The following is a 12622-nucleotide window of genomic DNA, read 5'->3' on the forward strand; positions in this document are numbered from 1 at the left end:
AAGATTAACATCTATGAATCGTTTTCCAATATTACTAATGCACACATTAAGTTATCCCAAGTCGATCCCTCGCACTTGGAACCTAAGAATATTTACTAAATATCGATCACTCGCATATGCAGTAAATACCCCAGCATTACAATTATATTCTCATGCTTTTTGCATTAAAAATTTTATGCTCAATTCCTAGCAACGTAACGTAAAGAGTAAAATCATTCGGTTCAAATTCTAAGATTACTTTCTAGTCTCACTTAAAATCCAATTTCATGACACTAGTGATCAAATAGAATCAAGCATTATGAGTAGAATGAAATTACCAATAATGAGTAGAAAAGATTCATACATATATAATATCAAAAGGGATACATAAGGGTACAAAGATTACATCCAATCCTTAATAAAAACTAACCGATCATTGCGCAGAGCACAAGGCTAACAAGAGAAATGATGAAGGAAGTGATCCACGATCGCAACTCTGCAGCGCCTCGGCTCCACTTTTCCTTTTCTCCTTCTTCTTCTACATGTTTCTCTAGTATTTGCTTCAGCTAGATTCCCCTTCCCTTCAACAATGCATGGCTATTTATAGAAAACAACCAAGGAGAGCAGGGAAATTCACCCAGGCAAGCTGCAGCTCGCCCAGGCGAATTATGGCTTAATGGTGAAAGCATCCACTCACCAAAATTTGGCACTTATCAGTTCTATAGAGAATGATCAAGTTGTGAAGGTTTAATCAATGTCATTAGAGTTAGTTCAATCGAATTAATCCCTAAATTCATTGAGATCGCAAATTAGGTTGGAATATCATCTAAACAATCTGTGATTAAAGTCAAAGTTAGGAAATCAATTCCTAAAATAGTTTGTTTTCAATCCTAAGCATATTCATAATCATGAAAATCGAAATTAGGATTGATGAAAAAGATGAACATTCACACAGAGTAGAAATACTAAACCAGAACTCAAATTTAGACTTACTTGGAGTGGATCCTTGGATTGATTAAGTGTCTAACCTTCTATGATCATCATCAATTGAAGACCAACGAAATTTATGCAAGAAAAAGGAAGAATAGAAGTGAAAAGAGGGAAAAGAATGAAGAATGGTTGAGAGAAAAAGAGAGAGCAGATTTTGCTCCTAAAACTAGGACTACAAGTAACTAAATATGTTTTTGTACAAAATGAAGTAACTAGCTAACTAACTAAATTCCACTAATATATAGAGTTACTACTCAGAAGGAAAGGATGGGACTTGATTAGGCCCATCTAATCTACCTAATTAAACTAATTACACAAAGCAAAGCCCAAATTCGCAGCTCAATTATTTAAGTACAGAGGCTCTAACTTTCATGCCCAATTTGACCCTTGAAATGGCAGAAATGGCCCAATAGTATTTCTGACAAAATTAAATATATTTTTCTTATCTTTCCAGGGACTACTCACATGCTCCATTTGAAGTTCTGTAATGTCCTATAGGCCCTACACAAGGCATATAGTTCAAGTAAGCACAAAATTCCAAAAATAAGCCATGATTATCAATTAAGCTCAATCATTTGCCTAATACCAAAAATGAGTTAAGGTGGGAAAATTGGAGTCAAAGAGAATTCAAATAATCTAAGAAGAATAGAAAATACTAAACTATAAATTCTCAATCAAATTCCCCCAAACTTTATCTTTTGCACTCTTGGGCAAAACTAAAAGAAAGACTAAGAAAAAAAATCAAACTAAAAAAAAATAAGCACAACTAAAAGAAAGGTATAAACAAGGCACACACATTTTTCAATGGATCCTAAAAATGCACAAAAATGTGAGAGATTGAAAATGGAAGAATGGTCTTAAGATAACTAGCAATCCATGAACACATGATCACAAAATGCAAAGTGGACAGGTAGTCAAGTCAAAATTAAGAATGTACCATGGTGATAGAAATCTCTCAAAGAACAACACTCAACCTTATCAAATGTGTATGGGTTTGTGTTTACACTCAAGCACCACATGTAACTAGCACATCCAAATTTTGACAAGACTCTAATCCATTCAACTTGAAATACACATGCATCAAAAGATCAAAAGGACTTTTATTGGTTTATAATGTATGGCTTAAGTGAGGGTGGATATGAGAAGAATATTTAGGCTAAGACTAAGGGGGAAAAGGGGGAATGGGGAGTAAGCCATCAAGTAAAAGGAGGGTTAGAAGAAAAAACAAAGTGGAGAACAACAAAATTAAAATAACAAGAACTTACAAGAATGAAAATCAACCACAACACATTTTTTTTCTTCTTCTTTTCTTTGTTTGTACAATTTTTTTTCTTTTTGAACTTTTGTTTATTTTACTCCCATTTTTTTCAATTGTTTTCTTTTTTATTTTGTTTTCTTTTTTTTCTCTTCACCAAGTCACAAGAAAATGAAATGACAAAAACAAAGAAACTTTCATAAAACAAAGTGCAAATCCTCCACACTTGTTTGAAACCCAATCCCAAAACAATTCCAAAGCCCCTTTTCTCCCTAAAGTTTAGGACAACATGGTTTTCCACTTTTTGGCTTGTAATGAGCTACACAATGAAATGAGTTAAAGGCTCAAAGAGAGTGACGATGGATATCAATGCAAGGTAGACTTATTTGGCTAGTGGCTAAAAGAAAGAAGGCCTAAATCATCTCAATCAATGCATGTGTAACAAGGAATGACAAAAGAGGCAAGGCAAAACCTAGAGTAATCTATCACAATGGTGAACTCACACATGAAAGAGCATGAATGGAATAATGTAATCCATCCACAAAATCCCAAAACTCACAAGGCATCATTCTATCCACAATTGCAACAATGGTTCACATCAAGCATGAAACCTCTCAACTAAAAATGATACATCTCTCACAATTTATACAAGTTAGAAATCCTATGTAAAAGTGCCTCAATTCAACAAAAACGTTAGAAAACAGAAACTGCAAATTCTTTCCTTTTTTATTTTCTATATGTAAAAAATAGTAAAACAACGAAACAAAATAAATACAACAAGACAAAAAATAGAAAACAACAACAAAAAAGAAACAACATACAACTACAGAAAAATAGACATAACAAAATATAGCTAAGCAGAAACAGAAAATAGATACACACACAAAAACTGAAACAAAATACAAAAACACAAATAACAACAAAAACAGTAAAAACAGAAAACAACAATTGTTTTCTAAACCCTCCCCCCACACTTGAAATGCACATTGTCCTCAATGCGAGCATGTAATGAAATGCAAACAAAGAGACAATATATAAAAGAAAAGGGAAGGAAACTCCTCAAGTGTCATTCAAGGCACATCATCACATAAAATTGGCAAGACCAAAGAGAGGTCCTCCATAAACTCCTCCTCCACTTGGGGGCTCTCATGAAAAAGCTTGAGTTGGTGACTGTTTACTTTGAAAAATTTGTCGGTAACTTCATTTTTAATCTCAACTGCACCATGGGGAAAAACATTAGTAATAACAAAAGGACCATCCCATCTAGATCGAAGTTTACCAGAAATAAGCTTGAGGCGAGAGTTAAACAATAGCACTTTTTGGCCAATATGGAACTCCTTCATAAGAATCCTAGAGTCATGAAATCTCTTAACTTTCTCCTTGTAACTCTTGGAGTTCTCATAGGCTTCTAAGTAGATCTCCTCAAGTTCTTGCAATTGAAGCTTCCTTTTCATACTCGCTTCATCAAATGCCATGTTACAACCCTTCACCGCCCAATAAGCATGGTGCTCAATCTCCACCAAAAGGTGGCATGCCTTACCAAAAACCACCCTATAGGGAGACATCCCCAAACGTGTTCGGTAAGCGGTTCTATGGGCCCATAGACCATCCTAAAGTAGCTTGCTCAAATCCTTCCTGTTGGGTTGCACTACATTCTGCAACACTTGCTTGATCTCTCTATTAAAAACCTTCGCTATGGTTTTACCATCAAGCTTCTTCAACAAGTACCTCAAAGTTGCATGGTCAGTAAAGACAATAATACGAGAGCAAAGCAAATAAGATCTGAATTTATCTAATGCAAAAAAATAGCTAAAAGCTCCTTTTCGATGGTGGTGTAGTTGACTTGGGTTGCATCAAGAGTGTGTAAGGAATAAGCAATGACATGTGATACTCTATCAACTCTCTATGACAAAACATCCCCAAGTGCATAATTGGAGGCATCTCACATGAGCCCAAATGGAAGCTCCCAATCTGGTGGCTGCATGATGGGAGAGGTGGTAAGCCTCTTATTCAACTCCTCAAATGCCTCTTTACCAGGCTGGTCAAGCACAAAATCTACGTCCTTCTGAAGAATATTGGACAATGGCAAGGCAATCTCGCTAAAATCCTGGATGAATCTCCTATAAAAACCTACATGTCCAAGAAAAGAATGTACTTCCTACATAGACGTGGGGTAAGGAAGAGAAGTAATAACATCAATCTTGGCCTTATCGACCTTAATACCTCTACTTGAAACCAAATGCCCTAAGACTATACCTTCATGGACAATAAAATGACATTTTTCAAAGTCAAGAACAAGGTTTGTCTCAATGCATCTGTTAAGAACTCTAGAGAGGCTATCCAAACATACATCAAAGGAAAAACCATAAACAATAAAATCATCCATAAAAACCTCCATGCAACTCTCTAATAAATCAAAAAAGATACTCATCATGCACCGTCGGAAGGTGCCAGCAGCGTTGCATAGGCCAAAAGGCATCCTGGTGAAGGCAAATGTGTTGAATGGACAGGTGAATATGGTCTTGTGCTAGTCCTTCGATGCAATATGAATCTACATGTAACCTAAAAAATCATCAAGAAAGCAATAATGTGATTTACCTGCCAACCTCTCCAAAACCTGATCAATGAATGAGAGAGGGAAGTGATTCTTGTGAGTTGCCTGGTTCAATGCAAACTCGCCAACTATTGGCCACTTTAGTGGATATCAACTCATTATCCTGGTTCCTCACAACAGTGATGCTCGGCTTCTTAGGGACCACTTGGATAGGTGAAACCCAAGTGCTATCTGAAATGGGATAAATGATCCCTGCAACTAGTAGCTTCATCACCTCCTTCTTCACCACATCAACAATGGTGGGATTCAACCTCTTTTGTGGCTGCCTTACAGGCCTGGAATTATCCTTCAAGAGTATCTGATGCATGCATAAGGAAGGATTTATTCCAGGAAGGTCAACAAGTGTCCACCCAATGCCTTTTTGTGGCCTCTCAAAACATGCAGCAACTTATCCTTTTGCTCAAGTGAAAGGCTACTAGATATGATGAATGGAAGCTTTTGAGCATCATCTAAATAGGCATATCTAAGGTGCTCAGGTAGTGGTTTCAGGTCCAAGGAAGGTGGCCAAATAGTGGAAGGCAAGGGAAGGTTGACGGTTGGTGGAAGAGAAATAGGAGGATCAGAACCTGCACCTGCATCACAATCAGAGTGAATTGTAGAGTAAATCTCTATACAAATATTACATACAGTAGCAAACTCGTCAAAGTCATCACAGGTACAGTAAAATGAACCAAGATGAAAGTCATAAAAATCAGAAAAATCAGAAAGTAAATTTGTACAAATATCTACACTATCTACTGCATCATCAATGATATCTAAAAGGAAAATAGAATGCACATCTGCAGGATGTCTCATGGACTCAAAAATATTGAAATGCACAACATCATCACCAAACTCCATGGAAAGAGTTCATGCATGCACATCAATTTTGGTCCTGGCTGTCATCAAGACAGGTCTTCCTAGGATCAATGTGGACCCATGGTTGGAAGACTCATTCTCCATATCCAAAATGTAAAAATCTGCTGGAAAAATCAGATCCTTAACTCGCCCCAACACATCTTCAATGACTCCAAGTGGAATCGCAACATTCCATTTGGCTAGATGGATGACAACCAGTGGGTTTTAAATCACCAAAATGTAGTGATCTATAAACTGATGTGAGCATGACATTAATTAAGACTCCAAGGTCAAGCATGGCACCTACAAAAGTGCAATCTCCAATGGTACAAGGGACAGTAAAAGTGCCAGGATCTTTGAACTTCGGTGGCAAGGTGGATGGTGGAATGGCAGCAACACTTTTGCTCTGTATAAATGCAGAAACATTTCTACCCATCTTCACATGCTCATTTCCTTTCAACTTTCTCTTATGAGTGCACAAATCCTTCAAGAACTTTGGATATTTTGGAATTTGTTCGATGGCATCCAAGAGGGGAATATTGACTTCCACCCTCCTGAAAGTCTCAAGAATATCATAATCAAGCTCCACTTTCTTTGCAAGAATGGATCTAGAAGGAAAAGGTAGAGGAATCTGTTTTGGTGCAGAATATGTTTTGGCACTAGCATCAATTTTGGCACCAGCATCTATTAGCATTGGAAGCTCTATGCCACTCCTCAAGGTAATAGCACTCACATTCCCCTTTGGATTGATAATTGGCTATGCGGGAATATTTCTAGAACCTGGTTGTTGCAACTGGTTAGCAGTTGTAGCTAACCGTCCAATCTAAGTCTGCAGGTTTTGGATGGTGGCACTCACATTCTACTGAAACTGAATGTTGTTGGTAGCCATTTGCTTCATCAGCTCCTCCAAGGAAGGTCCAGAACTTCTATTCTGCACAAGTTATGTAGGTGTAGGTGTAGACTGATGGAATTGTTGTTGTTGTTATTGTTGTCTGAAAAAAGGAGCTTGGTATTTGTTGGTGGAAGGTTGAACTTGTTGTCGTTTGAATGGTTGTTGTTGTTGTTTTTGCTGCTACTGTTGTGAACCAGGACTATACCTCAAGTTTGAATGATCTCTCCAACCAAGAATATAGGTGTTGGAGTAAGGATTATATTGTTATTTTTGAGGTCTAAATGGTTGTCCAGGTTGCATGGTAGACACATTAATAGCTTGTTCTATTTCTTGGAGTGTGGAGCATGCATTTGTTGGATGATTAGGTGCACAACAAATACCACACAGCCTTGGTTGATTGGCTGCCATCGCATTCTACTTTTGACCAATGGCTAGCTGCCACACAAGGGATGTCAACTCTGTAAGTTTATTTTCAAGCCTCTGATTATCAGAAACCATAGAAACAAAAACTTCACTTGTAGCAACTCTGAATGGTGCAACAACTCTAGCACCAAATTGCTGGTAATTTGCTGCCATGTTGGAAATCAATTGTTTGGTAGCAACAAGAGTTTATTCCATTAAATCGCCTCCACTGGCTGCATCAATCATACTTTTGTACATAAACATCGACCCTTTTTTAAAATATAGGATCAACAATTGTTCACTGATTTGATGGTGAGGACAGGTAGCACACAACTTGTTGAATCTCTCCTAGTACTCATATAATGTCTCTCCAGGTTGTTGTCTTATACCATAAATTTTTTTCCAGATGGATGTTGCTCTTGATGCAGGGAAGAATTTCTCTAAAAATCTTCTTTTCATATATGTCCAAGTGTTGATAGTATCTGGTTGAAGGTATAACAGGTCCTTAGTCACACCATCCAAAGAGAATGAGAATGTTTTCATTTTCACATAATCTTCATGAATGTCATGTGGTCGCATAGTGAAACACACTACTTGAAACTCCTTAAGATGCTTGTGTGGATCTTCACCTGCAAGACCATGAAACTTTGGCAGCAAATGGATTAGTCCAGACTTTAGCTCATAACTAACCTCAGTCTTAGGATATTGAATACACCAAGGTTGATACACAACATCTAGTGTAGCCAATTCCTTGAGAGTTTGATTGTTATCAGTCATTATGTCAATACTAATTTTTTTTTCAGAATCAAAAGCAATAAAAACAAGTTCAGAAATAGAATCAGCAATGAATTCAGTATGTACTATACTACTATCTAAAACTACACATTCATGAACAACTACACTTCTACTCCTATTACTTCTACTCAACTTATGAAATATCTTATCTATCTTGAGATCATATGGATGCAAGTCACCTAATTTGGACCTAGTCATGCACAGATAAGCTTATTAGTGATAGTACAGATTGAAATAACAGACAACTACTCTGACACTATTCATAATATATGTTGAAACACTACAAAAAATGGAAAATTGCCCTAATTTTTTTAAAAAAAATCAAAATACCACAGTAAATGTCTAAAAATCATTTTTTATTTTTGGTTATTTTTAAAAATCATGAAAATAGAAAACAATTCCAAATGTGGCCTAGATCATCGAATTTGGCAAAAATGACCCCCAATGCCCATGTTCGTCCCACACAAGGGCATCTTGATGTATGAATTTTTTTTTACATTCTGGCAAAATTTCAACCAATTTTGAGCTAGTCGTGTGTGAAATGACAAAAATGCCCCAATTGCTGAAAGTCCTATTTTGAGGCAAAATTTGCAAATTTTTATCCAAACCAAACCCTAAAGGGATTGCTTTGGCTCATAATAGGGGAAAAATTTTGGACACCAAGATGCACAGCTAAACTCCACAAGACATTTTACTTCTGCGACATACAATGCACTACAATGCTATTTTTTCTTCTGTTACTCTGTTCTACTGCTCAATGTAAAACACTTTACTACTCACATATGTTCTACACAACAATACTAACAAGACCAATGCAATATGTCAAATAGTTAGTGTATGAAAAATGATAATGCAAAATGCACAAAATGCAGAAGATACTGTAGAATGCATAACATTTTTTTTTCTTTTTCCAATAGACAGATGCAAACATACTATCTATACTAATGTCATTTATACCTATACTACTATGTAGTTATGAGTGAATCAAGGATGGCCCTTAATCAATCGTATCCCCAGCAACGACGCCAGTTTTGATAACGACTATCGAATTGATTCAAAACAAATAAAACTAGGAAATTTTGCAGTACATGATTAACCTAGGTCAACTCAGAGATACAATTCAATATGGTTCCGACTTTAATCCACTTATAAACAGAAAAGGGAATTTCAACAAATAGTTTGTAGGCACTGGAAAGAAATGTGAAAACACAGAACAAAAATGCGAAATCTAAACTAAAATAGAGTTTTAGTTTCACAACACAAATAGAATTGCGCAAACAAGTTGTAAAATAGATTTGAAATCATCAATCCAATTCACCAAATCAATGCAAATCGAATTATCACAGTTCTTCAAAGAATGATCAAGTTGTGAAGGTTTAATCAATGTCATCAGAGTTAGCTCAATCGAATTAATCCCTAAATTCATTGAGATTGCAAATTAGGCTGGAATATCATCCAAACAATTTATGATTAAAGTCGAAATTAGGAAAGGAATCCCTAAACTAATTAGTTTTCAATCCTAAGCATATTCATAATCTTGAAAATTGAAATTAGGATTGAAGAAAAAGATGAACATTCACACAGAGTAGAAATATTAAACCATAACTCAAATTCAGTCTTGCTTGGAGTGGATCCTTGGATTGATTGAGTGTTTAGCCTTCTATGATCATCATCAATGGAAGAATTGTAATATATCAAATAGTTAGTGGTGAAGTAGTGGTATGGAAAAGGAAAATGTAGAAATTGTGTTAAATGTAGCAAAGTGTAGCACTTAGGCTAGTTTGACAAAAAAAATTCAATGTACAAATTCAAGCCTACTATACTAACATCAATTGCACCTATACTACTAGCAAGTTACGAGTGAATCGAGGTTGGGACCCAATGAATTGTGCCATCGACAATGGCGCCAAATTGATAAGGATGCCAAATCGTCTCAAAACCAACTAGGATTCCAACAATTTTGCAATATAGGAATAACCTAGGTCGATTCAGAGACACAATCCAATTAGGTTCCAATTTCAATTCACTTATAAATCAGAGCAAGGGATTTCATCGAGCAGTTTGCAGACAATTAAAATTCAGAAACAGAATCACAAAATTAACTGGATTATGAAACAGATTTAAGGAGCATCAATCCAATTCACCAAATCCAATTGAATTATCACAATTTTCTAAAGATAGTGATCCTATTATGAAGGTTCAGTCAATCTAATTAGAGGTAATTCAATCAAACTAATCCCTACTTAAATTGAGATCACAAAACAAATTGAAGAATCATCCAATTAATCTGTAATTAGGATTCAAATAAGGAAATTAATCAATTACCTAATTCATTTCCAATCCTAAACACGTTCATAATCATGAATACGAAAATAGAATTGGAGAAAAGGATGAACATTCACAATAGAATTCGAAATTGCTAACCAAAACTCAAATTCATCATTGCTTGAACTGGATCCCTAGATTGATTAGTTGTTTAGCCTTCCACGGTCATCACCAATGGAAGAACAAAGAGAATTAAAAAAGAAAAGAGAAGAACAGAGTTGAAGACATGAAGAAATATGAAGAATAAGTGAGAGAAAAAGATAAGGAGTTTTATCTAAAACTTGTACTAGAAGTTTCTAAAAAGTGTTTACTACAGAAAATGACTCTCACTAACTAACTAACTCTAAAAATACACTAAATAAACTAATATATACTCTAACTAATCAGAAGTAACGGATGGGCCCTAATTAGGCCCACCTAATCTCTCTAATTAAGCTAATTACAAAATGCAAAAGCCCAAAATTCAAAGCCCAAAATCCAAGTACAGAGGTGCTGACTTCCAAGCCCAAAATGACCCTCAAAAAGGCAGAATTGGTCAAAGCTCATCTCTAACAAAATTGTAGTTCTTTTCCTTAGCTTTCCAGGAACTACTCATATGCTCCATTTTAAGTTCTTTAGCATCCTGTAGGTCCTGCATAAGGTAGATAGGTCAAGTAAGCACAAAGTCCAAAAATAAGCAATAATTATTAGTTAAGTCCAATTATTTGCCTAAGACCAAAATTGAATTAAGGTGAGAAAATAAGAGTCAAAGAAAGGTCAAATAAGCTAAGAAGAATAGGAAAATAATAAACTAAAAATGTTCTATCATGTTTCTCTTCTTTTTGAAAAACATACACATATCTTCCTTGATATTTAAGAAAATTACATATGACTCCCTTGAAGTTTAAGGAAATTACACAGCTCCTTTTTATTTTTAAAACCTACACAAACTCTCTAAATGTCTTCTAAGCATTTAAAGTAGAAAGGCATGCCCATCGACAATTTTGATTAAAAAAAGGCTAAAAAGTTGAAAAAATCCGACATTTTCTACAATAATATACATGTAGGTTCAAATGTACTTGAACCTAACTTTAGATAAAAAGTAACAAATTTAAATTTTGCAAGTACAAAAAATATATTTTAGGATTTTTTAATCAAAATTGTCAACACACATGAGTTGTTACTATCAAATATTTAGAGGGTTTGTGTAGGTTTTTTTTTTTAAAAAAAGACGTCTAATTTTTTTAAATCTCAAAAGAAACATATGTAAGTTTTACAAAATGAAAAAAAAACATATATAACTTCCTTAAATCTAAAAGAGACATGTAATTTAGGTAAATAGTCAATTTTGTCCCTAAATGTGTAGAGCGTTGATAAATTCATCTCCGAAAGGTGAAAATTCAAATTTTACTCCCCAAAAGTGAAAAAAGTTCGGCATGTCCGTTAGCTTCTATTCGTTACCGTTAATGAAAGAACCTACTTGGTACATTCAGAGATGAATTTATTAGTACTCTACACATTGAGGAACGAAAAGTACTATTTATCCAAAATATAATTTAATCTTCATCTCCTCCTTTTAATCATTACAAGCATAATATTATAATAAATATTTAAAAAAAATAAGAAAGCAAACATAAGTTAAAACAAACATAATAATAAGTTATGTTTGTTTTTCTATTTTTCTTAAGTGTTTATTATAATATTATATTTAGAACGATTAAAAAAAAGAAAAATAAAGATTAAATTATATTTTAAAATAAATAATTATTTACCATATGTAATTTAGTCTATAACTTATTGACGGAACTCTTCAATTGCCTAATCTCCATTCTCTCGGTCCCACAAATGGAATATGTCTTTTTTATACGCAACCCGAAGTTGGACAAAAAGAATAAAAAGTAGGAAATAAACGTCGCCTGAGAGATTCGAACTCTCGCGGGGAAACCCCATGTACTTAGCAGGCACACGCCTTAACCACTCGGCCAAAGCGACGTCAGATGTTACAATGCTTTTAATTTATCTATTTATTTAAATACTGTGTATTTTCAATTTTAAAAATTTGAGAGGCCTATATACCAACTCGTATTTAAAAGGTTTAAATATAATTTTAATTTTCATATTTTGTTCATTTTACAATTTTGATTACTCTATTTTAAAATAGAGATACTTAATTCTCCTATTTTAGAAAAATTCCATAATTTTAATCCCTTTATTTCAAAATAAAAACATTTGATTCTTCTATTTTAAAAAAATCTATAATTTTTGTTATATCCACAATTTTGTTTATATTTTATTTCTTATGTTTTATTTAATTAAAAATATTTCATGATGGTACTTTAAAATAATATGATAGGTCTAGAATTTAATTGGATCAAAATAAAAGAATGAGGACCAGATGTCTCTATTTTTTAAAAATAATATGATATGGTTGGTACTTATATATTTAATTAAAAATTGGGACCAATATTGTGAGTTTTTTTTTTTAAAAAAAAATGAGGACCAAATGTCTTTATTTTGAAATAGGAGAACAAAAATTGTTAATTTTCTAAAATAG

At 34.3% G+C, this 12622-nt stretch overlaps 1 protein-coding gene and 1 non-coding gene across 2 annotated transcripts; both read right to left on the reverse strand.

The window, feature by feature from the left end:
* Window positions 1–3294: 3294 nt before the first annotated feature.
* On the reverse strand, window positions 3295–3789 carry LOC102668298 (uncharacterized). The gene has a single exon (XM_006603330.1). It carries the CDS (start codon window positions 3787–3789, stop codon window positions 3295–3297), a length of 495 nt encoding a protein of 164 aa, XP_006603393.1.
* An 8189-nt stretch (window positions 3790–11978) lies between these two features.
* Window positions 11979–12060, reverse strand: TRNAS-GCU (transfer RNA serine (anticodon GCU)). The gene has a single exon. It is a non-coding gene; the product is annotated as a tRNA-Ser (tRNA).
* Window positions 12061–12622: the final 562 nt, after the last annotated feature.

This window comes from Glycine max, chromosome 18 (genome assembly GCF_000004515.6).
Source record: "Glycine max cultivar Williams 82 chromosome 18, Glycine_max_v4.0, whole genome shotgun sequence".
Lineage (NCBI taxonomy): Eukaryota > Viridiplantae > Streptophyta > Magnoliopsida > Fabales > Fabaceae > Glycine > Glycine max.

Coding starts and splice junctions, on each gene's coding strand:
- LOC102668298 (XM_006603330.1), bottom strand. CDS start 3,789: ATGTCTCCCTATAGGGTGGTTTTTGGTAAGGCATGCCACCTTTTGGTG.